The following is a 27,251-nucleotide window of genomic DNA, read 5'->3' as shown; positions in this document are numbered from 1 at the left end:
ATTTAGAACACCATATCTTCATAATTACTTTTGGAGAAAAAAAACTTGACTGTTCCTTCTGTGAGCTGAACATCAAGACTACGGCTAGTTTCCCATCTGTGGCAGCCAGTTGTATTCAGCACTGCTGGAATTTGGCAAAAATGCTGAGAATTTACCGGACAGAACCCGCTGCATGCTGTGGCTTGGTCCGGCCAATTCCCGGCATTCTCTGCCGGAACTGGTGGCCAGATCACAACGCCGCAGATGTGAAAGTAACCTAATGCCTATGTTAGCCAACAGAATGTTTCTAATTGCCATTGTCATCACCATCATTGCCTTCACCTAAGAATGGCATATAAAGCAGATGAAGTAAGAGTGTGCTGCAGGAACCACATTAATATTGATAAGGGAAAGGGAAACATGATTACCCTCTATTTACATGTACATGTTCAGATATTCCATGGGACACCTGCTTGAAGTCTATGGGGGAGATTTATCAAAACTGAAACTGGCTTACTTGCCCCAATAACCAATCAGATTCTACCTTTCATTTTTCAGAGCTCCTTGGGAAAATGAGGGGTGGAATCTGATTGATTGTTATGGGATACTAAACCAGTTTTCCTTTGTACCAGTTTAATAAATCTCCTCATACGTTGTCCTTTGCAGCATCCAACACCTTTAAGTATACAATATAAACTGACCATTAGAACTGTCTTCAGCACAATCCAGCCAAGTGTGCAAACCAAAACATATACTGGAATTTCATATAGGAATATACAGAAAAGTGTGCTTTTTTATCCCCCTTCATACCCACACACTCTCGCTTTTAACTCTACTGATTGACCATGGTTATTGTCCATAAAAAAACTTTGCAATTTAAAATTTCTACAATTTTTTTGAATATTTGATAAAAAAAAGTTAAGTCCTAGACATGAGAGCAGCCTTAGTGGTCCTAGACCTGGTGGTAACTCCGGCCTGTTGATAAATGACATCCTTCCTCTTGGTGAGGTTTGCGATCAGAATACTAATGAAGGTGAGTGGAAATAGGAGGAAGACAGGGAGCTGCCACTGGCTGGGAATCTCTCTCATGATATTTCGGAGGCTCCTGCCGAGTGTATGGCTGAAAAGTTCCATGGGATGCACCACAAATCTGCCAATAACAGAGCTGATGGCCTAAAAACACAGAAAACAAAATAGGAAATTAAGAGCAGAAAATTATGGAGCTGTAGACAGACTTACACAGGCCTGAACTTGTTATCTACTGGGCAGATTCCTGCTGTGAAGGGTATGGGAACTGCCCAAAATGTTTAAACTGAAACTGCATTGATAAATGTAAGCCCTGCAATAAGGCTGGGGCTACAGGGCAATCTGGCCTGCAATACCCATCAACCAACCAACCAAGGTTCGCTGTGTAGCAGTGCAACCAGAAAAAACTGAATAGGGTCACAGCTCATCTCATGTTGCAGAAATACAATCCCATTCAGTTCTATGGCTTGGCTGCACTGCTACACAGTGATCTTTGGTCTCGGCCAAGATCACCATGTAGCTATAGCAGTTAAAAGGAACCTGTCACCAGTTTTATGGTGTCCTAACTAAGGGCAACATAAATAAGTGACTGATTCTCTAAGCAAAATGCTGGGTCACTTTCTTTAATTGACCCAGTCAATCTGCCAACATCTTGTATTAAAAAGCTCCAGCTCATAATGATGAGTCCTGAATATTCATGAGCTCCTGACTCTCCCTGCCTACCTGCTGCTGATTGACAGTTATTTTCCATATGAATCAGCAGCAGGTGGGCAGGGGAGTGGCTTATAGCTGTTAATTAAATAAACGCTGGACTCATTGACATCACGCTGGACTCAAATCAGCTCCTTAGCATGCGGCATCTTTGTGTGTATATTATGAGATGACCATCTGTCACACCAGTAAGTGAATACATCTAAGGTACTTTTTAGTAGTTAATGATTGTATATAATTAGTTAGATTATAATAAAATATCCACATGACAGGTTCCCTTTAAGCTTCTGAGGTTAGAAGGACCTGTCATGACATCATGGTCACATGATTACAGGTCCTTTACCCAGTGAGCAGTTCTGCAGAAGTCTGTAAGGAGGAACTGCAGAAGAACAGAGGTGGTAAGAGACACCTCCATCACTTGTGCTTCTGTCCTGCAAGTCTGAGAGATGTCTGTGAGAAACTGAAATGGGGATAATGCTACTGCCAGTGATGGAGGAGTGGGAAGGGGTACATTGTTCTTGCCAGTGATAGAGTAGTAAAGTGGAACAATGCTGCTGCCAGTGGGAGAGGGGTGGTTATTGCAAGTATTGCTGGTGGTATTTTGTGCTGCACTGTGATACTTATATGGCACTGTTGGGATGGTCTTTTATACTGCACATAGTATTTGTTTGGCATTGTTGGGGAGGTAGTTTGTGCTGCACTTTGATACCAGTGGTATGTGCTGCTATTGAGGAGGTAATGTATGTCCAAGAACGTGTGATTAGGTGTTGAGGCAATTTAAAACTACTTCTTTTATTAAAGTTACATTAAAAATATAACAAAACATGATCACTTCTAGTGTGTGCATTTCAAACTGCAAGGATTCTTGTTCATAGCATGAAGGACAATTACATACAAATGATTTTTATAAGCATCATGGACCTATCATGTTCATTCACAACTGTCACAAAGAAAACCTGGGATGGAGTACAACTGTAAAGCCAATGACAATATGAAAAAATAACACAAAAGGTAATGGTTCTATTGTGTTTGCTATGAGACCTCCTTCCCTTTCTATGTACTCTCTAAAAGCAGAAAATTTAGAGACAAGTCACACATTTTGGGGAGTATTTAAGACCGCATTTTAAATGCCACTATTAATCTGAGTTACGCTGGTGTCAGATGAAGTACAATTTTTAAGAGGAGCTACAAAAAAGTCATTAGTGCCAAATGACAAAATTAAAAATTTTTTGTGAAAGTGGTACACCAAAATTTGTGACTTTTTAACACCAACAAACTGCTGTACACGATTTAAAGGGAATCTGTCACCAGTTTTCTGCTGCTCTCACTTTTAAATAGAACAAAGTAATGCAGCGGCTCACCCCCTCACCGTATGGAAAGGTGCACACCCTCAGGTCCCACCCTTAGGACCACAGAGAACAAAGGAGGTGTAAGCAATATGAAGGGGCACACTCAGAAGGGAAACACAGATGGTAGGAATACCATCTGTGTTTCCCTTCTGAGTGTGCCCCTTCATATTGCTTACATCTCACTTTTAAATGCCAGTGAGTCCCGATATTCATCAGCTCACTGCTCTCCCTGCCAACCGGCCTCTGACTGAGTTTTTTTCCAACTGAATCTGCAATAGGTGGGTGGGGAAAGCCAGGAGCTCATAAATATTTGAGACTCACGAAATACCTTTGGGTGTCTTCTTTCCAAAATGGGGTCACTTGTGGGGTATTTATACTGCCCTGGCATTTTAGGGGCCCTAAAGTGTGAGAAGTAGTCTGGAATCCAAATGCCTAAAAAATGTCCTGTGAAATCCTAAAGGTGCTCTTTAGAATTTGGGCCCCTTTGGGCCCCTTTGGGCACCTAGGCTGCAAAAAAGTGTCACACATGTGGTATCGCCGTACTCAGAAGAAGTAGGGCAATGTGTTTTGGGGTGTATTTTTACATAGATATTTCTCTCACCCAGCATGGGTATGAGAAATATCTCTCTAAAAGTCAACTTTTCCCATTTTGTTATACAAAGTCAGTTTAGAGATATATTTCTCTCACCCAGCATGGGTATATGTAAAAAGACACCCCAAAACACATTGCCCAACTTCTCCTGAGTATGGCGATACCACATGTGTGACACTTTTTTGCAGCCTAGGTGCGCAAAGGGGCCCAAATTCCTTTTAGGAGGGCATTTTTAGACATTTGGATTCCAGACTTCTTCTCACGCTTTAGGGCCCCTAAAATGCCAGGGCAGTATAAATACCCCACATGTGACCTCATTTTGGAAAGAAGACACCCCAAGGTATTCAATGAGGGGCATGGCGAGTTCATAGAAGATTTTTTTTTTTTTTAGCACAAGTTTGCGGAAATTGATTATTATTTTTTTTCTCACAAAGTCTCCCTTTCCGCTAACTTGGGACAAAAAGTTCAATCTTTCATTGACTCAATATGCCCCTCAGCGAATACCTTGGGGTGTCTTCTTTCCAAAATGGGGTCATTTGTGGGGTGTTTGCACTGCCCTGGCATTTGAGGGTCTCCGCAATCATTACATGTCTGACCAGCATTAGGAGTTTCTGCTATTCTCCTTATATTGAGCATGCGGGTAATGAGATTATTTTTTTTTCCGTTCAGCCTCTGGGCTGAAAGAAAAAATGAATGGCACAGATTTCTTCATTTGCATCGATCAATGTGGATGAATATATATATATATACACAAAGTGTTTGCCAAAGCATATGAACACCGCCCCTCAGCTCATATGCCTCGGCAAACGTATCTTTTTTACTGCAGAGGAGAAATCTCGTCTTGCACCGCCGCATACACCGACTTTTGTGTAATCTGACAGCAGCGCAATGCTTCTGTCAGAATGCACATCAGTGCTGCAGCTCGTTTCATCAGTTGGTCCTCCTAGAAGGTAAAAAAAAAAAAAAGAAAAAACAGGCCGCAACGCAATAAATTTATTAACAATACCTTTATATAACATTTGAACAGAACATTAACTTTTATAAACTTTATTGAACTTTTGGAACAGAACATGAACTTTTTTGCTTACCGGTGATTTTTTTTTTTTTTTTTACCTTTATAGGACAAACCTCTTCTTCCCCATGGGACAATGTGCAAAGCGCAAATCGCCCAGAGATGTGGCGAAGTACATTATGCACTTTTTCCCAGGTGAAAGGAGAGGTTTGCAGCAGCTGTGAGTGAAAGGGCCCTAAGAGCCCTGTGGGCCTGCCCTGTGTAACGCAATCCCTATGCTAAGTGTACCTGTGTGTGGTACTTCCGGAAACACTCCCCTAAGCATAGGGCAGGGTGGTCAGGGCAGTCAGGACAGAAATAGCGGGTGTCACGCCTTATTCCACTCCTGCTACAGACACAACATCTTTTTCGGGGTGGCGCTTGGGTTGAGGTACCAGTAACGACATTGGGGAAATGTCGCTCGTGTAGACGGCTCACTACACTGGTGGATGGGGCCACGGAACCTCCTGGATACAGGAGGTTTTCGATGATCTCTTCCTGAAATTTGAGGCAGGATCCTGTTCTCCCAGCCTTACTGTAGAGAACAAAACTATTGTACAGAGCCAATTGAATTAAATATACAGACACCTTCTTATACCAGCGTCTGGTGCGGCGGGACACTAAATAAAGAGCCAACATCTGGTCATTGAAGTCCACCCCTCCCATGAGTAAATTATAGTAGTGGACTGAGAGGGGCTTTTCAATGACACTGGTTGCTCGTTCTATTTGGATTGTCGTGTCTGCGTGAATGGAGGAGAGCATGTAAACGTCACGCTTGTCTCTCCATTTCACCGCGAGCAGTTCTTCGTTACACAAGGCAGCCCTCTCCCCCTTGCAAGACGGGTGGTAATGAGCCGTTGGGGGAAGCCCCGGCGACTAGGTCGCGCCGTGCCACAGCAGCCAATCTGTTCTAGGAATAAATGCCTGAAGAGGGGCACACTTGTGTAGAAATTGTCCACATAAAGATGGTACCCCTTGCCAAATAAGGGTGACACCAAGTCCCAGACTGTCCCACTGTTCCCCAGGTAGTCAGGAAAACCGACCGGCTCCAGAATCTGATCTTTACCCTCATAGACTCGAAATTTGTGCGTATCGCCTGTGGCCCTTTCACAGAGCTTATACAATTTGACCCCATACCGGGCGCGCTTGCTTGCGATGTATTGTTTGAAGCCAAAGCGCCCGGTAAAATGTATATGGGACTCGTCTACGCAGATGTTTTGCTCAGGGGTATACAAATCGGCAAATTTGGTGTTAAGGTGGTCTATGAGGGGCCGAATTTTGTGGAGACGGTCAAAAGCTGGGTGGCCTCTGGGACGAGAGGTGCTGTTGTCGCTAAAGTGCAGGAAACGCAGGATGGTCTCAAATCGTGTCCTGGACATGGCAGCAGAGAGCATGGGCATGTGATGAATTGGGTTCGTGGACCAATATGACCGCAATTCATTCTTTTTTGTCAGGGCTATGTTGAGGAGAAGGCCCAGAAAAGTTTTTAATTCGGAAACTTGGACGGGTTTCCACCGGAAAGACTGGGCATAAAAGCTTCCCGGGTTGGCGGCTATAAATTGAGTGGCATACCGATTTGTTTCTGCCACGACTAAGTCCAAGAGCTCCGCAGTCAAGAACAGCTCAAAAACCCCCAGTGCCGATCCGATCTGAGCTGTCTCAACCTGAACTCCAGACTGGGCGGTGAAAGGGGGAACTACTGGTGCGGCTGAAGTTAAGGGCTGCCAATCAGGGTTTGCCAGCACCTCAGGGACTCTAGGGGCTCTACGGGCCTGTCTGTGCGGTGGCTGCGACGGGGAAACTAATGCACGTGCCACCGTACCAGCTTCAACTGCCCTTCTGGTGCTCGCCACTTCACCATGTTCTACGGCAGTGCTGGTACTAGGTCCAGGTTGGGCTGCGCTGCTGGTGTATGCCTCACCACGTAATCCGACAGCGCCGGCCCCACTCTGCTGCCCTTGAAGCGGATCCTGCGTAACCTGTGGTCTAGCAACACGGGGCCGGGTACGCCTGGTGGTATCAGGGAACTCAACCTCATCGTCCGAACTTTGGGTCAGACTGCCACTGCTTTCTACAGGTTCGTATTCTGACCCTCCTGGATTCGTCAGATGAGGGTTCCCATTCCTCATCCGACTGGGTCAGAAGCCTGTAGGCCTCTTCAGAAGAATACCCCTTATTTGCCATTTGGTCAACTAAATTTAGGGGGTATTCCCTGAGACTACCCAAGAAAAAAAGCAAGCCTGTCTTACAAATGGGAGGCTAGCGAAGTACCGGAAGCCGCTGCGATTGATAAAAAATATCAAAACAGATTTTTTTATTGCCGCAGCGCTTGTAAAGTGATTGTGCAGTGATAAAAAAAATAATAATAAATGTCATTGCGGCGGGGCGGGCATGGGTGAACGCACGTGTGGGCGACCGATCAGGCCTGATCGGGCAAACACTGCGTTTTGGGTGGAGGGCGAACTAAGGGTGACACTAATACTATTATAGATCTGACTGATCAGTTCTGATCACTTACAGATACTATAAAAGTACCAATGCTGATTAGCGATACGCTAATCAGCGACTGCGGTGCGGTGGGCTGGGCGCTAACCGACGCTAACTACCTAACAAAGGGGCCTAAACTAACCTAAAACCTAACCGTCAATACTAGTGAAAAAAAAAAATGACAGTTTACACTGATCACTTTTTTCCCTTTCACTAGTGATTGACAGGGGTGATCAAGGGGTTAATTGGGGTGATGGGGGTGATCTGGGGCTAAGTGTAGTGTTTTGTGTGTACTCACAGTGATGTCTGCTCCTCTGCTGGGACCAACCGACGAAAAGGACGAGCAGAGGAGCACAGAAGCCATTTAACACATTATATTTATAAATATAATGTGTTAACTGGCTTGTGATTAGATTTTTTGAAAATCACCAGCCTGCCAGCGATGATCATTGGCTGGCAGGCTGGTGACGAAATACTCCTTTAACTTTTGCCGGCCCGCAATGCGCATGCGCGGGCCGGCTGTGAGCGTAATCTCGCGTCTCGCGAGATGACGCGCCGCCGCGTCAAGGAGGAACAAAACGACCGCCTCCGGAACGCAATCCTGCGTGAGACGGTTAATATCTTGGAAAAGCCCCCAAATGGTAAAAAAAAATAAAAAATTATGCTGGATGGTAAATGCTTCTTTTCAGCATTGCTCTCTTGGTCCAGTCTTCCTGGCGCTGCTTGTGATGGTGATGTGCAGATGTGAGTATATGACACTGCATCCAATCACTGCCCTCAGCTGTAGACCACTGAGGACTTTGATTGGCTGCAGCATTCATGAGCTGTATACTGGCACATCGCTGCTGTAAACAAGCAGCAGAACGACAGGACCGACGGCACAGAGAATGGCACTGTAGACTATTACTGTAGACTTTAGTCTACTAGGAGGCTTGTCCAAGATTTGTAATTATCTTGGACAACTGTTTTCATGAACTTTCATACTGTGTGTATAACGAAGACAATATATTTAGCAAAATTCTCTCTAAAGAACGTGCTGCCACACCACATGTCATTGACTCAACTGACCAAGAACTGTGCAAAATGTAAAAAGCATTTTTATTAACTATGTTGTGAGTTTCCTCTTGTGGTTGAACATCAGAGAAGAGAAAGGCAGCAATTACATCCGATTATAACACAATTCGTCATGCATTTTCGTCTAAGTCACTGCTGGAAAATTAGAATTGTCATACTGGAAGCAGTTTAGTCCAAGCAGATATATACTTGTGCAGGAGATTAATGGATACTATTTAACCACTTCACATCCGGGCCATTTGCCCCCTTCCTGACGAGGCTTAATTTTGCAAATCTGATATATATCACATTATGTGGTAATAACTTTGAAACGCTTTTACTTATCCAAGCCATTCAGTGATTGTTTTCTTGTGACACATTGTACTTCATAAATTTGAGTCAATATATTTCACCTTTATTTATAAAAAAAATCCCAAATTTACCCAAAATTTACAAAAATTAGCAATTTTCAAAATTTCATTTTCTCTGCTTTTAAAACAGAAAGTGATACCTCATGAAATATTTATTACTTAACATTCCCCATATGTCTACTTTATGTTGGCATCATTTTGGAAAAGTCATTAAATTTTTTTAGACGTTAGAAGGGTTAGAATTTACAAGCAATTCTTAACATTTTTAAGAAAATTGCCAAAACCCACTTTTTAAGGACCAGTTCAGGTCTGAAGTAACTTTGTGGGGCTGACATAGTGGATATGACCCCATTGTAGAAACTACACCCCTCAAGTTACTTAAAACTGATTTTACAAACTTTGTTAACCCTTTAGGCGTTCCACAAGAATGAAAGGAAAATGGAGATCAAATTTTTAAATTTCACTTTTTTGGCAGATTTTCAATTTTAATCCATTTTTTTCTTTAACACATCGAGGTTTAACAGCCAAATAAAACTCTATATTTAGAGTGGTCGTAAACTGATGTAAGGGCGCACGGCAGGGAGCAGAAGAAAAGGAGCGCCGCATGGTTTTTGGAAGGCAGATTTTGCTGAACTGGTTTTTAGATGCCATGTCCCATTTGAAGCCCCCCTGATGCACCCTTACAGTAGAAACTCCCAAAAAGTGACCCCATTTTGTAAACTAGGGGATAAGGTGCCAGTTTTATTGGTACAATTTTTTTACATATGATTTTTTGATCATTCATTATAACACTTTGGGGCAAGGTGACCAAAAAATGTTGTTGTTTTTTTTAGCACAGTTTTTACTTATTTATTTTTACAGCGTTCACCTGAGGGGTTAGGTCATGTGACATTTTTAGAGAGCAGATCGTTACCGATGTGGCGATACCTAATATGTATACTTTTTCTTATTTATTTAAGTTTTACACAATAATAGCATTTTTGAAACAAAAAATTATGTTTTAATGTGTCCATGTTCTGAGAGCTATAGTTTTTTAAATTTTTTTAGCGATTTTCTTATGTAGGGGCTAATTTTTTGCGGTATGAGGTGACGGTTTTATTGGTACCATTTTGTGGGACATACGCCTTTTTGATCACTTGGTGTTGCACTTTTTGTGATGTAAGGTGACAAAAATGGCTTTTTCTGACACAGTTTTAATTTTTTTATGGTGTTTATCAGACTGGGTGGATCATGTGATATATTTATAGAGCCGACCGTCACGGACGCGGCAATACCAAATATGTCTATTTTATAAAAATCTTTCAATTTAAAAAAATATATATTTATTCCTTACTTGAGGATTTTTTTTTTACATGTGAAACCTTTTTTTTAATTTTTTTATTTTAACACTTTATTTTTTTATTTTACACTTTTCGTCCCCCATAAGGTCATACAAGATTTCTGGGGGACATTTAACTTCACTTTTTTTTTTTTTTCCACTATTGATTTCTGTAACTGGGGCCGACATAGTAGCTCCAGTTACAGGTGAAATACACTCCCCAGAGAGGTTGTACAGCACTATACAGCGCTGTACAGCCTCAGTGCAGGGCTGATCGAGGTCTGTGAAAGACCCGACAGCTCCTGCACTATCCTCACATGACCGCCGGGCCGGAACAGGAAGCGCATAGCGTGGTGAGCGCTGTGTATACAGCGTGGTGAGCGCTGTGTATACTGTCCCTGCCTTCTCTAAGGGTTGCCCTGCTGTCACTGACAGCGGGCAACTCGATCTGCAGCTGCACGATTAGCGTGCAGCTGCGATCTCTGAATGGACATTCCAGAACGTCCATTCAGAGATTAAACGACCGCCCAAGGACGTTTATAGTCAATGGGCGGTCGGGAAGTGGTTAATCATGGAGCTGAATAGATAACCTGCATGCAGTAAACTCCTAAGCTCCCTCTAGTGGAGGCTGCAGACAGCCAGTATTTTACAATTAAACTCTACATCTACTCAGGGAATTTAGACAAGCAAATCTCCAGATGCCACAGCGATCTATTAAGACATTCCTCAGCACAGATTGCCATTTGAGTTTGTGGTAGTAAAAGTGTCAATTCACAGATTGCATGAATTATCTGCATTGTTTATGGTAATATCAACATCAACCATAAAGCTGGCCACACATACAGTATTAGACAGAAGTTGGCTGATGGTTGAACAATCATCTGGTGGACATTCATTTGACAGACACAGCCATACACATTTAGTCCATATTGGCACAAAACTGTTGTTCAAACTGGCCACATACATTCAATGAAACCGGCACGATGGACAAAAGGTGTTGGACCCCACCGATCAGATACTGATGACCTATCCAGAGGATGGGTCATCAGTATTAAAATGTTGGAAAACCCCTTTAAGTACCCGTCTGTAATTTTAAATGGTTTAACTAGCAGTTCAATATCCTCTCATATCATGATGTATATACAGAGCCCTGTTGGCCCTGAACCTCATCCACCAAAGGGACCTCAGGGTGTAGCCAATACTGTAGGAGGCATCGTTTAGCCACCAAAAGTGTTGTCACCACAATGAGAGGAAAGGGACAAGAGTCAGGCGCTGAGTAAAACAAAAGTACCTGAGGAAACAAAGGCAATGTGACATTCCACGTATCCTTGATGTATGTTAAAACGGATTTCCAAAAAGTAGATATCATTGGGCACTGCCAGATATAAAAGAGCAACTGCTGAAAGAGAACATTTAGGGCATGCCACCAATCTGTTAGGGGCTGCTGCATGTTGCAGAGTATCAAAGGCAAATATCGCCTAATGAAAAAATCTGAAATATGATTCACGCCATTGTACATTAACAACAGCTATCCTTACTTGTATAAGCCCTTCAATGATCTTCTTCAGCAAATCAGTATCCTCTGGAATCCTACTCCAGGATTTGAAGGATAAAAGTGATGTGGATTCCAACATGCGAGACATGAGACCTCTATAAAGCAGTGTTTTACCTGACCACATTTGATATAGTCATCACAGGTATTTACTGACAACTCCTGAGACTGGTCCGATTAGCGTTTCATACAAAAAGTTTTGATTTGAACAACGTCAAGTGACTATGCATGGAGATCTGATATTTGTGATGCAGTGCGCTCAAATAGAGCCAACTGTGTTCCTCTAAATGCCACAGATCTTTCAATGTAGTTATGCCCCTTTCCTTCTACCTAGCAAACATCCTATTGGTGTCGCCCTGGGGGGTCCACTTTCATTTTATAGAGCAGGGACCATCAACCTTCGGCACTCTAGCTGCTGTGCAACTAAAACTCTCAGCATGCCTATTTATATGGCTGTTCTTGTAACTCCAATAGAAGTGAAAGGAGGATTCCGGGAGTTGTAGTTTCTGAACGTTGCTGATCCCTGTTAAAGAGGTTGATCTGCTTCTCGATGTTAGACTGAGAAGGACCTTTAATCCAATATACAATATAACAGATTTCAATTAACAGTGTCTGGAGAACAGATATTGTTGGTGACATAAAGGACTGCCATACCCTTTTTGAGAGAAAAAAAAAACCTGAAGAATATTTTTTCTATCCAATTCCATTGTATACCCATAAGTGCCATACAGGCTCAGACTGGCCCACAGGGGAACAAGTGAATCGCATGGTGGGCTCCTAGTCCCCCATCTCCTGCAGAAGTAGCACATGACACAGTAGACTCACTGAACTACATGTAGATAGGCAGCGTACAGCACCTCAAGCAACCTACGTTTGTATAAAAAATTAGGTAGGTTAACAAAAGGCAGTATCCTCCTTCCCCAATGACCCAGTGACGCTGTGTGAGAAGATAATATTTGCATGGAGCTGTACAGAGGACCGCCAGAATAATTTTACTGGTGGGCCCTAGGCACCCCAGTCCGACACTGATGCCATAGTATTAAATGTGCAGCTGTGATCATATTCTCCTGCCTTATCTGACATGTTGCGTGGAGTGATGCTACTGCACGCTGGATAGGACAGTTGCTGAGGCAATCGGCTGATGCCCAGTGTGTATCACAAATCAGTCCCATAAAAAAGGACTCATGCATGATACCCACTGGGTGTTGGACAAGTCAGCAACTGTTTCATCCATCATGCATTATGTCAGATACGGTAGAAAAGTATACCTGAACAACCCCTTTAACACTATATTATTACATCATTGTACTTACTAATCTTGATGATTACTCATCATCACTAAACTGTAAGCAGTCTGATGCATGACTAAATTAAAACTATGACCAGTGGCTATTTTGTTTATAGTGTGTATCGGAATTTAATGGATTCAAAACTAATCATCCCGTGCCATTCCTGATGATGCCACAGGACAGGTCACTGTATGGAGCAAATAATAACACCAAGCCCCTTAAAACGGTTGTCCTATTAGTATATGGATATCATAGAGAGGGTGCCATGCTAAGGCCCTCAATTAGACAATGCAAAAAGATGGCTCTTGATCTAGAGCACAACCATATATTACCGTATGTTCATTTCTTGCAATACCATATTTCTCCTAAAGTGGCCACTGTAGAAGAAATATTTGCTCCCTTGGAGCTTTCTACTATTTACACCTGATCATCAGAGGCCTTTCTAGTATTTACACCTGATCATCAGAGGCCTTTCTAGTATTTACACCTGAACAGAAAAGGCTTTTCAGACAGAACACCCACTTTAATATGGAAAGCTTGGTAGTCTTATAGACACTGTACATTAAACATAAACAATAGCAGAGAATTTCTATGATATACCGTACTATACTATACACTCATCAACGCTAAAAATGCAACAACAAGAAGGACAAGCTGTAAGGTTATGCAAATCGAGGAAGTAGTAGGTGTCACTAAGGTCTGAAGATGATCACATTTCTACGCATCTAGCTCTAATCTGTGGTACAGTCATGTGAAAAAATTAGGACACCCTTTGAAAGCATGTGGTTTTTTGTAACATTTTTAATAAATGGTTATTTCATCTCCGTTTCAACAATACAGAGAGATTAAAGTAATCCAACTAAACAAAGAAAACTGAAGAAAAGTCTTTTCAAGATCTTCTGTAAATGTCATTCTACAAAAATGCCTATTCTAACTGAGGAAAAAGATAGGACACCCTCACATGTATTCCCTCTTAAATTGGCTCAGATCTCACACCAGGTGCACATAATTAGTAGATCGTTACTCTGCATGTTGAATGAGGCTTGCCCTATTTAAACCTCAGACATTTAGTTTGGTGTGCTCCTGACTGTTGAAGTGAGAGTGAGCACCATGGTGAGAGCAAAAGAGCTGTCAGAGGACTTCAGAAAAAAGATTGTAGCAGCCTATGAGTCTGGGAAGGGATTTAAAAAGATCTCAAAAGATTTTGAAATCAGCCATTCCACTGTCCGGAAGATAGTCTACAAGTGGAGGGCTTTCAAAACAACTGCCAACATGCCCAGGACTGGTCGCCCCAGCAAGTTCACCCCAAGAGCAGACCGCAAGATGCTAAAAGAGGTCTCCAAAAACCCTAAAGTGTCATCTCGAGAACTACAGCAGGCTCTGGCTACTGTTGATGTAGAAGTACATGCCTCTACAATCAGAAAGAGACTGTACAAGTTTAACTTGCATGGGAGGTGTGCAAGGAGGAAACCTTTGCTTTCCAAGAGAAACATCGAGGCCAGACTGACATTTGCCAGAGATAAAGTTGACAAAGACCAGGACTTCTGGAATAATGTTCTTTGGACAGATGAGTCCAAAATTGAATTATTTGGACACAACAGCAGAGGACATGTTTGGCGTAAACCAAACACAGCATTCCAAGAAAAGAACCTCATACCAACTGTGAAGCATGGAGGTGGAAGTGTCATGGTTTGGGGCTGCTTTGCTGCAGCAGGACCTGGTCAGCTCACCATCATAGAATCCACGATGAATTCTACTGTGTATCAGAAGGTGCTTGAAGAACATGTGAGACCATCAGTTAGAAAATTAAAGCTGAAGCGGAACTGGACCATGCAACATGACAATGACCCAAAACATACTAGTAAATCAACCAAAGATTGGCTGAAAAAGAAGAAATGGAGAGTCCTGGAATGGCCAAGTCAAAGTCCAGATTTGAATCCCATTGAGATGCTGTGGGGTGACTTGAAAAGGGCTGTACGTGCAAGAAACCCCTCAAACATCTCACAGCTGAAAAAGTTCTGCATTGAGGAGTGGGGTAAAATTTCCTCAGACCGATGTCGAAGACTGGTAGATGGCTACAAGAACCGTCTCACTGCAGTTATTTCAGCCAAAGGAGGTAACACTCGCTATTAGGGGCAAGGGTGTCCTATCTTTTTCCTCAGTTAGAATAGGCATTTTTGTAGAATGACATTTACAGAAGATCTTAAAGACTTTTCTTCAGTTTTCTTTGTTTAGTTGGATTACTTTAATCTCTCTGTATTGTTGAAACGGAGATGAAATAACCATTTATTAAAAATGTTACAAAAAACCACATGCTTTCAAAGGGTGTCCTAATTTTTTCACATGACTGTATATGAGAGGGGCATAAAACCTGGATTAAAAGCAATGTTTTTAGCCACTTGAAAAATCAAAAGTTGGATTAAGTTGTGTGGGATGATTGTGTGGTGCCTCCTGTTTGTCAAAATGCTAGTTTTCGCCACTGGTCGCAGTGGGACAGAATCCTTGAACTAAGAGACCTTGGTTCATCACTCCAGCTGATCGTTATGCGCCTAGGCTGAGATGTCAGCACGATTCAATGTTGCATGTTCCAGTGATTGGGGGAACAACAGAGATAAACCTCTGCATGGACAGATTGTCAGATTAGAAGAATGGTGTGTAGTGATCCATTCTGTAATGTAAGTGGAATTGGATGTGACATCCCAAGCCTAGGATGGCAACAGTGTCTACCCAAACCATCAGAAGGTATCTGCACCACACTGGGCTACAAGCCAGATGTCCAGCTACAGGTGTTCCATTGATTTTATGCCACCGCTTGCAAAGGCTATCATGGCGCATAGCAAGACTGTAATAGAGGCTGGGATGGAGGTCTATCCTTTTCAGAGATGAGTCCCGCTTTCATCTCAGATGCAATGATAGCCAGAGATTGGTTTTGAGAACACGTAGGCAACACCATGAATAGCCCTTCACAATCAATGTCACACCAGTCCTACTCCTGGGATTATGGTGTGGGGTTGAAGCAGTGGGGGAATCGTGTTACCATTCTACAGCAGCAACATGGGTAGGTAACTGGGCAGCTGGATCAGGGTGGGACGAGAGGCTTGCCGTTCATTGTTATATGCCATCTTCATTAGTAGTATTGCACCGTCCATTGACACCTCACAGCATCCTTGGACAGATGTTGTGAACAATAGTCAGGTACAGTAGGTGTTTGTGAGATTGTGCTTTCAGCACGACAGCGTCGCGCTGATACTCGGCGACGTGGTGCCGAGATCTCGCACTCACTGGGATAGCGACAGCACATCCCAGCAAGCGCGTCATAGAAGAGGCGGGAGATCCGACTTGGATTCCCGCCAATTCTACACGTGTGCGGCGTTTGTTATGAATCCTGAGGGGGAAGTCCCCGCCGGATTTTAAATAAAAATCCGGCCTGGGTCCCGCCCTCAGGAGCATACCGGGCCCTTAGGTCTGTTATGGGTTGTAAGGAGAGCCCCCCCTACGCCGAAAAAAACGGCGTAGGGGGTCCCCCTACAATCCATACCAGACCCGTATCCAAAGCACGCTACCCGGCCAGCCAGGAAGGGAGTGGGGACGAGCGAGCGCCCCCCCCCCCCTCCTGAGCCGTACCAGGCTGCATGCCCTCAACATGGGGGGTTGGGTGCTCTGGGGCAGGGGGCGCACTGCGGCCCCCCCACCTCAGAGCACCCTGTCCCCATGTTGATGAGGACAGGGCCCCTTCCCGACAACCCTGGCCGTTGGTTGTCGGGGTATGCGGGCGGGAGGCTTAACGGAATCTGGGAGCCCCCTTTAATAAGGGGGGCCCCCAGATACCGGCCCCCCACCCTAAGTGAATGAGTATGGGGTACATCGTACCCCTACCCATTCACCTGCAAGAAAAGTGGTAAAAACACAAATAAACCACACAGTGTATTAAAATATTTTATTTTTCTGCTCCGGAGGCCGCCCCCTGTCTTCTTTATTAGCTCTTTTACCAGGGGGGGCTCTTCTTCTTCCGATATCCCGACGGGTCTTCTCCGCTATCCGGGGGGGTCTTCTCAACTCTCCGGGGTTCTCCTTCTGTCTTCTCCTTCTGTCTTGTTGTCTCCTTCTGTCTTCTGTCTCCGGGGGGGGCTCTTCTTCTTCCGATATCCCGACGGGTCTTCTCCGCTATCCGGGGGGGTCTTCTCAACTCTTCGGGGTTCTCCTTCTGTCTTCTCCTTCTGTTCTTCTTCTGTCTTCTCCTTCCTTCTTGTTGTCTCGGCGCACCCCGATTCTTCTCTCTGTTGTTGACTCGGCGCACCCCGGTTCTTCATCTCGCGAGACGAAGAATCGGGGTGCGCCGAGTCTCGCGAGACGAAGAACCGGGGTGCGCCGAGTCAACAACAGAGAGAAGAATCGGGGTGCGCCGAGTCTCGCGAGACGAAGAACCGGGGTGCGCCGAGACAACAAGAAGGAAGGAGAAGACAGAAGAAGAACAGAAGGAGAAGACAGAAGGAGAACCCCGAAGAGTTGAGAAGACCCCCCCGGATAGCGGAGAAGACCCGTCGGGATATCGGAAGAAGAAGAGCCCCCCCCGGAGACAGAAGACAGAAGGAGACAACAAGACAGAAGGAGAAGACAGAAGGAGAACCCCGGAGAGTTGAGAAGACCCCCCCGGATAGCGGAGAAGACCCGTCGGGATATCGGAAGAAGAAGAGCCCCCCCTGGTAAAAGAGCTAATAAAGAAGACAGGGGGCGGCCTCCGGAGCAGAAAAATAAAATATTTTAATACACTGTGTGGTTTATTTGTGTTTTTACCACTTTTCTTGCAGGTGAATGGGTAGGGGTACGATGTACCCCATACTCATTCACTTAGGGTGGGGGGCCGGTATCTGGGGGCCCCCCTTATTAAAGGGGGCTCCCAGATTCCGTTAAGCCTCCCGCCCGCATACCCCGACAACCAACGGCCAGGGTTGTCGGGAAGGGGCCCTGTCCTCATCAACATGGGGACAGGGTGCTCTGAGGTGGGGGGGCCGCAGTGCGCCCCCTGCCCCAGAGCACCCAACCCCCCATGTTGAGGGCATGCAGCCTGGTACGGCTCAGGAGGGGGGGGGGGGGCGCTCGCTCGTCCCCACTCCCTTCCTGGCTGGCCGGGTAGCGTGCTTTGGATACGGGTCTGGTATGGATTGTAGGGGGACCCCCTACGCCGTTTTTTTCGGCGTAGGGGGGGCTCTCCTTACAACCCATAACAGACCTAAGGGCCCGGTATGCTCCTGAGGGCGGGACCCAGGCCGGATTTTTATTTAAAATCCGGCGGGGACTTCCCCCTCAGGATTCATAACAAACGCCGCACACGTGTAGAATTGGCGGGAATCCAAGTCGGATCTCCCGCCTCTTCTATGACGCGCTTGCTCTCCATCGCGGCAAGCCAGCTCGGCGCTGGCTCCCGCGATGGGGCTCGTATGTGCTCAATCTCGCCGAGAAATACGGCGAGATTGACACAAAATCGGGTTCACCTACTGTAGTTGTTTTATACTAGGGATTAGCAATTGCACCCGCAACTACACTTTTGTTCACGGCCTCTGGTAAATTGTTGTTCTCTGCTGTTTATGGTCACATCATCCCCCATTGTGATTCTCCACATTGTATAGCCCTTTGTGGTTCAGTCTCCATGTCCTGTCCCTTTTGAGCATTACCTGTAATGATCATGTGATTTATATTGAATAAAATGAGATTTTTTACCTTGTAAAAATCCTTGCTCTTTTTTTGTACAAGTTGCAGTAGGTTGGGGAGTGAGGTACTGTTTTTGGGTTATTGTAGGCTCTAATTATGGTGTGGGGTGACATAATGCACAGTAGCAGAATGCCTCTGGTCTTCATTTCAGGTACACTAACAGCTCAGCATTACATTATTTTGGTTGCTTGTGGAACCAGGGGTATTGCCATTTCTCCAAAGTATCCAAGGAGCCATTTTTAAACAAGACAATACCAGACCACATGTTGTTTGTGCTACTGTGAGCAGCCTGCATGGTCTAAATGTGCTACCATTGCCTGCAGCATCTCCGGACTTGTCTCCAGTGGCGTAGCTATAGGGGTCGCAGCGGTCGCAATTGCGACCGGGCCCCTGAGTCAGGGGGGCCCACGGGGGCCCCCTCAAGCCAGGAGAACGCAGCCCCAGCTGAATAACTAAAATACGATTTACAGGGGGCGGAGCGGAGGCCGAGAGGAGAGGCCCTGCGTGACGCGCACTGTGCAGGGCAGCTGGGCAGGCGAAGTGAGGAGGAGGGGCCGGGGGAGCGGCTTCAATTGAGGTGCGACGCAGGACTTAGTCACGTACCTCACTGTGACCTCCTGCGTCGGATCTCGCGAGATGATGCGGCGCGGGAAGGCACAGTGAGCGAGGCATTGGTGACCGCCTGTACCAGGATGCCACAAGCTGTGAAGGAGAGAGAGGTAAGTATTAATTTTTTTTTTTTTTTATGTACCCTACGTTCTACCCTTATTACAGAGGCACTGGGGGCACGAGAGGAGGACCACTGACAGTACTCAGTCAGTGGACATCATAGTATTAATAAGAGTGGAGACTGGAGAGACTACCATTATATTAATAACAAAGAGGGGGCTATTATATTAATAACGAGGGGGACATTATATTATTAATAAAGAGGGGGCTATTATATTAACAACGAGGGGGCCATTATATTAATAATAAAGAGGGGGCCATTATATTAATAATAAAGAGGGGGCCAATACATTATTATTAATGTAATGTCCCCCTCTTTATTATTAATATAATGTCCCCCTCTTTATTATTAATATAATGGCCCCCTCTTTATTATTAATATAATGGCCCCCTCGTTGTTAATATAATGGCCCCCTCTTTGTTATTAATATAATGGCCCCCTCTTTGTTATTAATATAATGGCCCCCTCTTTATTATTAATGTAATGGCCCCCTCTTTATTATTAATATAATGGCCCCCTTGTTGTTAATATAATGGCCCCCTCTTTATTATTAATATAATGGCCCCCTCTTTGTTATTAATGCAATGGCCCCCTCTTTATTATTAATATAATGGCCCCCTCTTTATTATTAATATAATAGCCCCCTCTTTATTATTAATATAATAGCCCCCTCTTTATTATTAATATAATGGCCCCCTCTTTATTATTAATATAATGGCCCCCTCGTTGTTAATATAATGGCCCCCTCTTTATTATTAATGTAATGGCCCCCTCTTTGTTATTAAAGAGGGGCCATTATATTAATAATAAAGTGGGGGCCATTATAATATACAGGGGGAATAATATTATGGGGAATGGGGGACTATCTGTCTGGCTCTAGCACAATATTGGGGGGCAGCAGGAGGAGTTGTTGAGACACCAGGAAGGAGAGGATGAGAGTAAAGTGAGGAACCTAAAAAATAATCTGTGAAACTCTGCAGAGACGAGAAGCGGCTGAAAGAAGGTGTCATGGCGGTCTTATCTCTGGATGAAGACGTTGAGAAAAGTCTACATCACAGGAGACGTCACTGGATGTAACAGGTATGGTGCGGCATTCTCCTGTAATAATATTACCCATGCACATATCTGTTTCTCGGTAGGGTAAGGGGTATATAGAATTTGACCCACACTGCCGCATCCGGCCCCAGACTTCAGGTAACACTGTGTTCTGAATTCTGGGGCCTCACACCCATCTACAACATTATCTGTACTCAGAGAGTTATCACTGTGTTACATAGGACTGCTAGTGATCTACTACAGTATTTGTTAAAAGGGGCGTGCCCGGGGTAGGGGGGTGGCACCATTTTTGGCTTTCCCCGGGTGCAGGCAACCCACGCTACGCCACTGCTCTCCTATCCTGTGAGTGTGACTGCGACTGTGAGACACACTGACTGACCTGACTGACTTACTGAGGTGAGCATCCGACCGACCGGGGTCCTGGTCCGGTTGGTCCAGTGAGTGAGTGACTGCGACTCTGTGTCTGTCCTGAGTGAATCCGGGCTCTGACCCGCCTGGTGGGAGCGCCGGTGAGATTGTGATAATAAGCCCCATGCCAGGGGGTCCCTGATGTATTAACTGACCAATAACATAGAGATCCCAGTGCCAACTGCCTTGCTGGTGAACGATTGGCATATACTTCTGCTGTGGAGTAGGGGGGGCCCAAATTGAACTCTTGCACCAGGGCCCATGAGCCTATAGCTACGCCCCTGCTTGTCTCCCATCGAGCACATCTGGGATTTAAATGGTCGGCAACTGCAAAGGGAGCTGCTAGCAGCGGATCTTGATGTGCATGCCCAAGTACATTGTATTTCTGTGTGTGGCACTCATACTCAATACTATATAGAGATGCTTCGAATATATTTTATTTCCATTTTTTTTTAAACTCATTTCCATATCATTAACATGTCTATCGGTGTTGCAATTTTAAGGTTGAGGAATGTATTTAAAGAAGTTATCCAACAAGGATTACTATGTGCTAGATTAGGCACAACAGTAATGGAAAGCCTTCAATGAAGAGTGATTACTGCCACCGATGTCATACGGGTCCTCTGTATTAGGGGGCCAACCCTCCAGAGGAGAACAGCAAGGGGGAAAAAAACTGTGGTTAGAGCAACTCTTGTCTACCTATGTGTGGACATGACTTGGTGCAATCATGGCACAATTGTCATACAGGAAACTTCTTTTATTGATACGCAGGTTCTCTAAAACCATTGTTTAATAGAGGTATCAAAAAAAGGGATGTCCACACATAGGTAGACAGGAAGTTGTTCTACCCACAGTTTTTTCCTCTCTCTAGACAGTGGAGAAGGAAATTGTGGGGGCACTACATACCATATGTATGTACTTCTGGGGCTACATGTCAGGGACTATTCTCTATACAGGGAGATCCTGGAAGATGTAGGTGTTTGATTGTCTAAAGTGACAAGAAAGCCCTCCAGATAACGGGAGTGAAAAGTGAAAGATAAGGTAAAAATTACACTGGAAAGTAACATTGTTTGTATTGATATAGTTAAAATAAGGGTACTTTTACACTAGCGTTTAAGTTTTCCGGTATTGAGTTCCGTCGTAGGGGCTCAATACCGGAGAAAAACGTTTCAGTTTTGTCCCCATTCATTGTCAACGGTGACAAAACTGAACATTTAGTTACATTCCCAGACCGGAGAGCAAACCACAACATGTTGTATTTTGCTTTCCGTCCTGGGATGCGGGGCAAGACGGATCCGGCATTACCCCCAATGCAAGTCAATGGGGAGAATCCATTTTCTCTGCCACAATAGAAAACAGATCCGTCTCGAAATTGACTTTCAATGGAGTTCATGACGGATCTGTCTTGGCCATGTTAAAAATAATACAACCGGATCCGTTGATAATGGATGCAGATGGTTGTATTATCAGTAACGGAAGCGTTTTTGCTAGACCCTGCCGGATCCAGCAAAAACGCTAGTGTGAAAGTAGCCCAACAGTGTGCATTTCTCCAGCTAATGCTTTAAATGTGTTAGACAAAAACTTTAGGCTTGCTTTCCAATATTAAAACAACATATTTTATTGCCTTGGGTCATATTTCTCCGTAAGGGTTTAAATTTTCTTTAACCTCTTCCGGACACAGGGCGTACAGGTACGTCCTTATGTCCTGGTACTTAAGGACACAGGGCGTACCTGTACGCTCTGTGTATTTTCGATCACCGCCGCGCGGCGGGCGGTGATCGGAACCCCTTGCCTGCTCAAATCATTGAGCAGGCACCTGGGGCAAATGCGCCGGGGGGGTCCTGTGACCCCCCCATGTATGCGATCGCAGAAAACCGCAGGTTAATTCAGACCTGCGGTTTTCTGCGTTTCCGGGTTATTCGGGTCTCTGAGGACCCGATAACCCGGAACAGGATGGTGATGGTGGTGTGATTTTACCCCACCTATCACCATCCTGCGATCCTGAGTGGTGATGGTGACATCACCTCTCAGGATCGCCTCTGATTGGTTGGTGGGCGGGCCGGCGGGAGATTCAAAAGTTGCAAGCGCTCCTCTCCTTCTCCTCTTGTGTTCCGGAGCCGGAGGAGAGAGGAGCTGCCTGCACGTCGTCGTCCATCGGTGCCAGCATCACCCCATCTGTGCCCCCCAGGACCCGATCTGTGCCCCAGCACACCCCCCATCTATCCAGCAGGTACATAGGGAAAGCATAGGGAAAGTTTGGGTTAGGCAGGGAAAATAAAGGGAAAGTTAGTTTGATAAACTTTTATTGCATCACCCTAAGTTAGGGTGTCTGGGGTTCACAGCACAGCTGTGTGACCCTAGACCACCCAAGGGTGCTGCCGCTTGCCCCCCCCCAACTTTTTTGGGGTGCAGGATTCTTAAAAAAAAAATTGTGTACGCTGACTGTGGCCGGCACTCTTAGCGTCCGGCCACTGTTAGCGCATCGCACACCCCGCCGCTGATCAACTTCGGACGGTTGATCAGCGGTTTTGAATAATTTTTTAAACTTTTTTTTGCCCTTTTTTTTTGTTATTTTATATTTTTTTTTCTGTTAGTTTTAGGGTGAGTTCGTGAACACCCGTGCCCCCACACACACACACACTCCCCTATGGCCCGCCGGACGTTCTCGGCCGAGGAGGCATACGCCCAGCTTGCCTCCGACTCCGAGAGTCCCAGTGAGGACGAGGATGACCCCCCTTTCCTGTTGTCATCCGCGTCCTCCTCATCATCTAGCGATGATGATGAGCCCCCAAGGCGGCGGAGACGCCGCCAGGCAGAGCAAGGGGACCGCCATGCTAGGGGCTCGTACTAGTTTTCCGGCCCACCAGTTAAATCGACCGGAGCACCCTGCCGGTGAACCTGTCTGGTGTAGCCCAGAGCAGTACGAGCCCGTGATTCCTGATTTTGTAGGCCAATCAGGAATCCAGATTTCCACAGTGGGCTACACTGAATATGACTTTTTTTTGTCATTTTTTCAGTGACCCACTGGTAAATCTGATGGTGGAGCAGACAAACCCGTACGCCCAACAGTTTGTTGCTCAACACCCGGGCTCCTTTTTGGCCAGGCCCGGTGGCTGGACGCCGGTCAGTGCAGCCGAAATTAGGACATTTTGGGGCCTCGTGCTGCATATGGGCCTGGTCAAGAAACCTAGTGTCAGGCATTACTGGAGTGGGGACGTCCTCTACCAGGCCCCACTTTACAGTACGGCCATGACAAGCTCCCGGTTTGAGGCCATCCGGAAATGTCTGCATTATTCAGATAATGCAGCATGTCCCCCCCAAGGTGATCCTGCCTATGACCGTCTGTATAAGATACGGACGGTCATCGATCATTTTGGGGACAAATTTGTACAGGCCTATGTACCTGGAAGGGAGGTCGCGGTTGATGAGTCTCTCATTGCATTCAAGGGGAGACTCATTTTCCGCCAGTATGTGCCCTCCAAGCGGGCGAGGTATGGCATGAAGCTATACAAACTTTGTGAGAGTAACTCAGGGTACACTTACAAGTTTCGTATATATGAGGGGCGAGATTCCCGTATTCAACCCCCAGAATGTCCCCCCACTCTGGGTGTTAGCGGGAAACTTGTGTGGGACCTTATGTACCCACTGCTAGATAAGGGTTACCACCTTTACGTGGATAACTTTTATACTAGTATCCCCTTGTTCCAGTCCCTTGCCGCCAGATCCACGTCCACTTGTGGGACCGTGCGGAAAAATCAACGCGGTCTCCCTGACCACCCCCTCCAGGTACCTATCCCCAGGGGTGCGACCCGTGCCCTTACCACTGGAAACCTGTTGCTGGTCAGATATAAGGACAAGAGGGATGTCCTTGTACTGTCCACAATTCATGGTAACGGCATCACCCCTGTCCCTGTGCGAGGTACCGCGGCAACGGTCCTCAAGCCCGATTGTATCGTCGACTACAATCGGTATATGGGAGGAGTTGATCTCTCTGATCAAGTCCTCAAGCCATATAACGCCATGCGCAAAACCCGGGAATGGTACAAAAAAGGTTGCGGTCTACTTGGTACAGGTTGCCTTGTATAATGCTTTTGTACTATCCCGAAGCGCTGGCAGCACAGGGACATTCCTCCAATTCTATGAGGCAGTCCTCAAGGCCCTGATCTTTTCGGACCGGGAAAGAGCAGGCCGGAGTACCTGGGGAACTGGAGGCGCCCGGATCGTCCCTGGCCAACACTTTCCAGGTGTGGTCCCCCATACTGGAAAGAAGAGACGAACCCAAAAAAAGTGCAGAGTGCATCGCAGGAGGGGGATACGGAAGGACACCACTACTCAGTGCGACACGTGCCCCGATCATCCGGGCCTCTGCATTGACGGTTGCTTCAGGGAGTACCACACTTCCTTGGAGTACTAAATTTATATCCCAATTTAGCACTGACATCGGATAAAAAAAACTGGTTCTCAGACTTGAGACACCCAAAAAAAAAAAAATTTATTAAAAGTAGACATATTAGGTATCGCCACGTCGGTAATAATCTCCTCTATAAAAATACCCCATGAGCTAACCCCCCAGATTAACACGGTCCAAAAAAAAAAAGTGCAAAAAAAGAACTTTGTCACCTTACCCAACTAAAATTTTAATAGCAAGCGATCAAAAAGTCCTATAGCCCCCCAAAATAGTGCCAATAAAACCGTCCTCTCATCCCGCAAAAAATGAGCCCCTACATAAGATAATCGGCTAAAAAATAAATAAAAAAAATGACTCATACTTTAGAGATACAAAAACTTTTTTTGTATCAAAAAGGATAATATAGTCTAAATAATTGTAATTAGGTATCGCCGCGTCCGTAAGAATCACCTCCTAACCCCCCAGATTAACACAGTAAAAAAAAAAAAAACAACGGTGCCAAAACAGCTATTTTTGGCACTTTTCCATTTCAATCCGTTTTTTCCGGTAACAAAGCAAGGGTTAACAACCAAACAAAACTTAAAATTTATTACCCTGATATTGCAGTTTACAGAAACGTCACATTTGTGATCGTAAACTGCTGTATCAGTAAAAGGGAGGCCGCAAAAGGAAAGGACCGACATGGTTTCTGGAAGGCTGATTTTGATGGCCTTTTTTATTGACACCATGTCCCTTTTGAAGCCCCCCTGATCCCCCCCTAGAGTAAAAACTCCACAAAAGTGACCCATCTAAGACTACACCCCTCAAGGTATTCAAAACTGATTTTACAAACTTTATCAACCCTTTAGGTGTTCCTCAACAGTTAATGGCAAATGGAGATGAAATTTCAGAATTTTAATTTTTGGTAACCTTGCCTCACAAAAATGTAATATAGAGCAACCAAAAATCCTATGTACCCTAAAAATAATCCAAACAAAACCGCCACCTTATCCCGTAGTTTCCAAAATGGGGTCACTTTTAGGGAGTTTCTACTCCAGGGGTGCATCAGGGGGGTTGAAACAGGACACTGTGTAAATAAACCGGTCCATAAAAATCAGCCCTCCAAAAACCAAACGGCACACCTTTCACTCTACGCCCCGCTGTGTGGCCGTACAGTAGTGTATGGCCACATATGGGGTGTTTCTGTAAACGGCAGAGTCAGGGCAATAAAAATACAGTCTTGTTTGGCTGTTAACCCTTGCTTTGTTAGTGGAAAAAATGGGTTAAAATGGAAAATTAGGCAAAAAAATGAAATTTTCAAATTTCATCCCCATTTGCCAATAACTCTTGTGCAACACCTGAAGGGTTAATGACGTTTGTAAAATCAGTTTTGAATACCTTGAGGGGTGTAGTTTCTTAGATGGGGTCACTTTTAGTGAGTTTCTACTCCAGGGGTGCATTAGGGGGTTTGAAACAGGACATGGTGTAAATAAACCGGTCCATAAAAATCAGCCCTTCAAAAACCAAACGGCGCACCTTTCACTCTATGCCCGGCTGTGTGGCCGTACAGTAGTGTACGGCCACATATGGGGTGTTTCTGTAAACGGCAGAGTCAGGGCAATAAAGATACAGTATTGTTTGCCTGTTAACCCTTGCTTTGTTAGTGGAAAAAATGGGTTAAAATGGAAAATTAGGCAAAAAAATGAAATTTTCTAATTTCATCCCCATTTGCCAATAACTCTTGTGCAACACCTGAAGGGTTAACGACGTTTGAAAAATCAGTTTTGGATACCTTGAGGGGTGTAGTTTATAGAATGGGGTCATTTTTTGGTGGTTTCTATTATATAAGCCTCACAAAGTGACTTCAGACCTGAACTGGTCCCTAAAAATTGGGTTTTTGAAAATTTAAGAAAAATTTCAAGATTTGCTTCCAAACTTCTAAGCCTTGTAACATCCCCAAAATATAAAATATCATTCCCAAAATGATGCAAACATGAAGTAGACATATGGGGAATGTAAAGTAATAACTATGTTTGGAGGTATTACTATGTATTATAGAAGTAGAGAAATTGAAAGTTGGAAATTAGCAATTTATTTTTCTAATTTTTGGTACATTTGGTATTTTTTTTTATAAATAAAAATTTATTTTTTTAACTTCATTTTACCGGTGTCATGAAGTACAA

General features: G+C 44.9%; 1 protein-coding gene across 1 annotated transcript in view; it reads right to left on the bottom strand.

Moving 5' to 3' along the window:
- Positions 1-810: 810 nt before the first annotated feature.
- The window catches only part of LOC121004011 (chloride channel CLIC-like protein 1), a 352,471-nt gene continuing 326,030 nt past the window's right edge, over positions 811-27,251 (bottom strand). The window contains exon 3 of the mRNA XM_040436028.1: positions 811-1,152. Within this exon, the coding sequence (XP_040291962.1) occupies positions 898-1,152 (255 nt within the window). The 3' untranslated portion in view covers positions 811-897. The remainder of the gene's footprint in view (positions 1,153-27,251) is intronic.

Source organism: Bufo bufo, chromosome 6 (genome assembly GCF_905171765.1).
Source record: "Bufo bufo chromosome 6, aBufBuf1.1, whole genome shotgun sequence".
In the NCBI taxonomy this organism is placed as follows: Eukaryota; Metazoa; Chordata; class Amphibia; order Anura; family Bufonidae; genus Bufo; species Bufo bufo.
The sequence above is the reverse complement of the archived record's forward strand: the minus strand, read 5'-3'. Positions and strand labels throughout refer to the sequence as shown.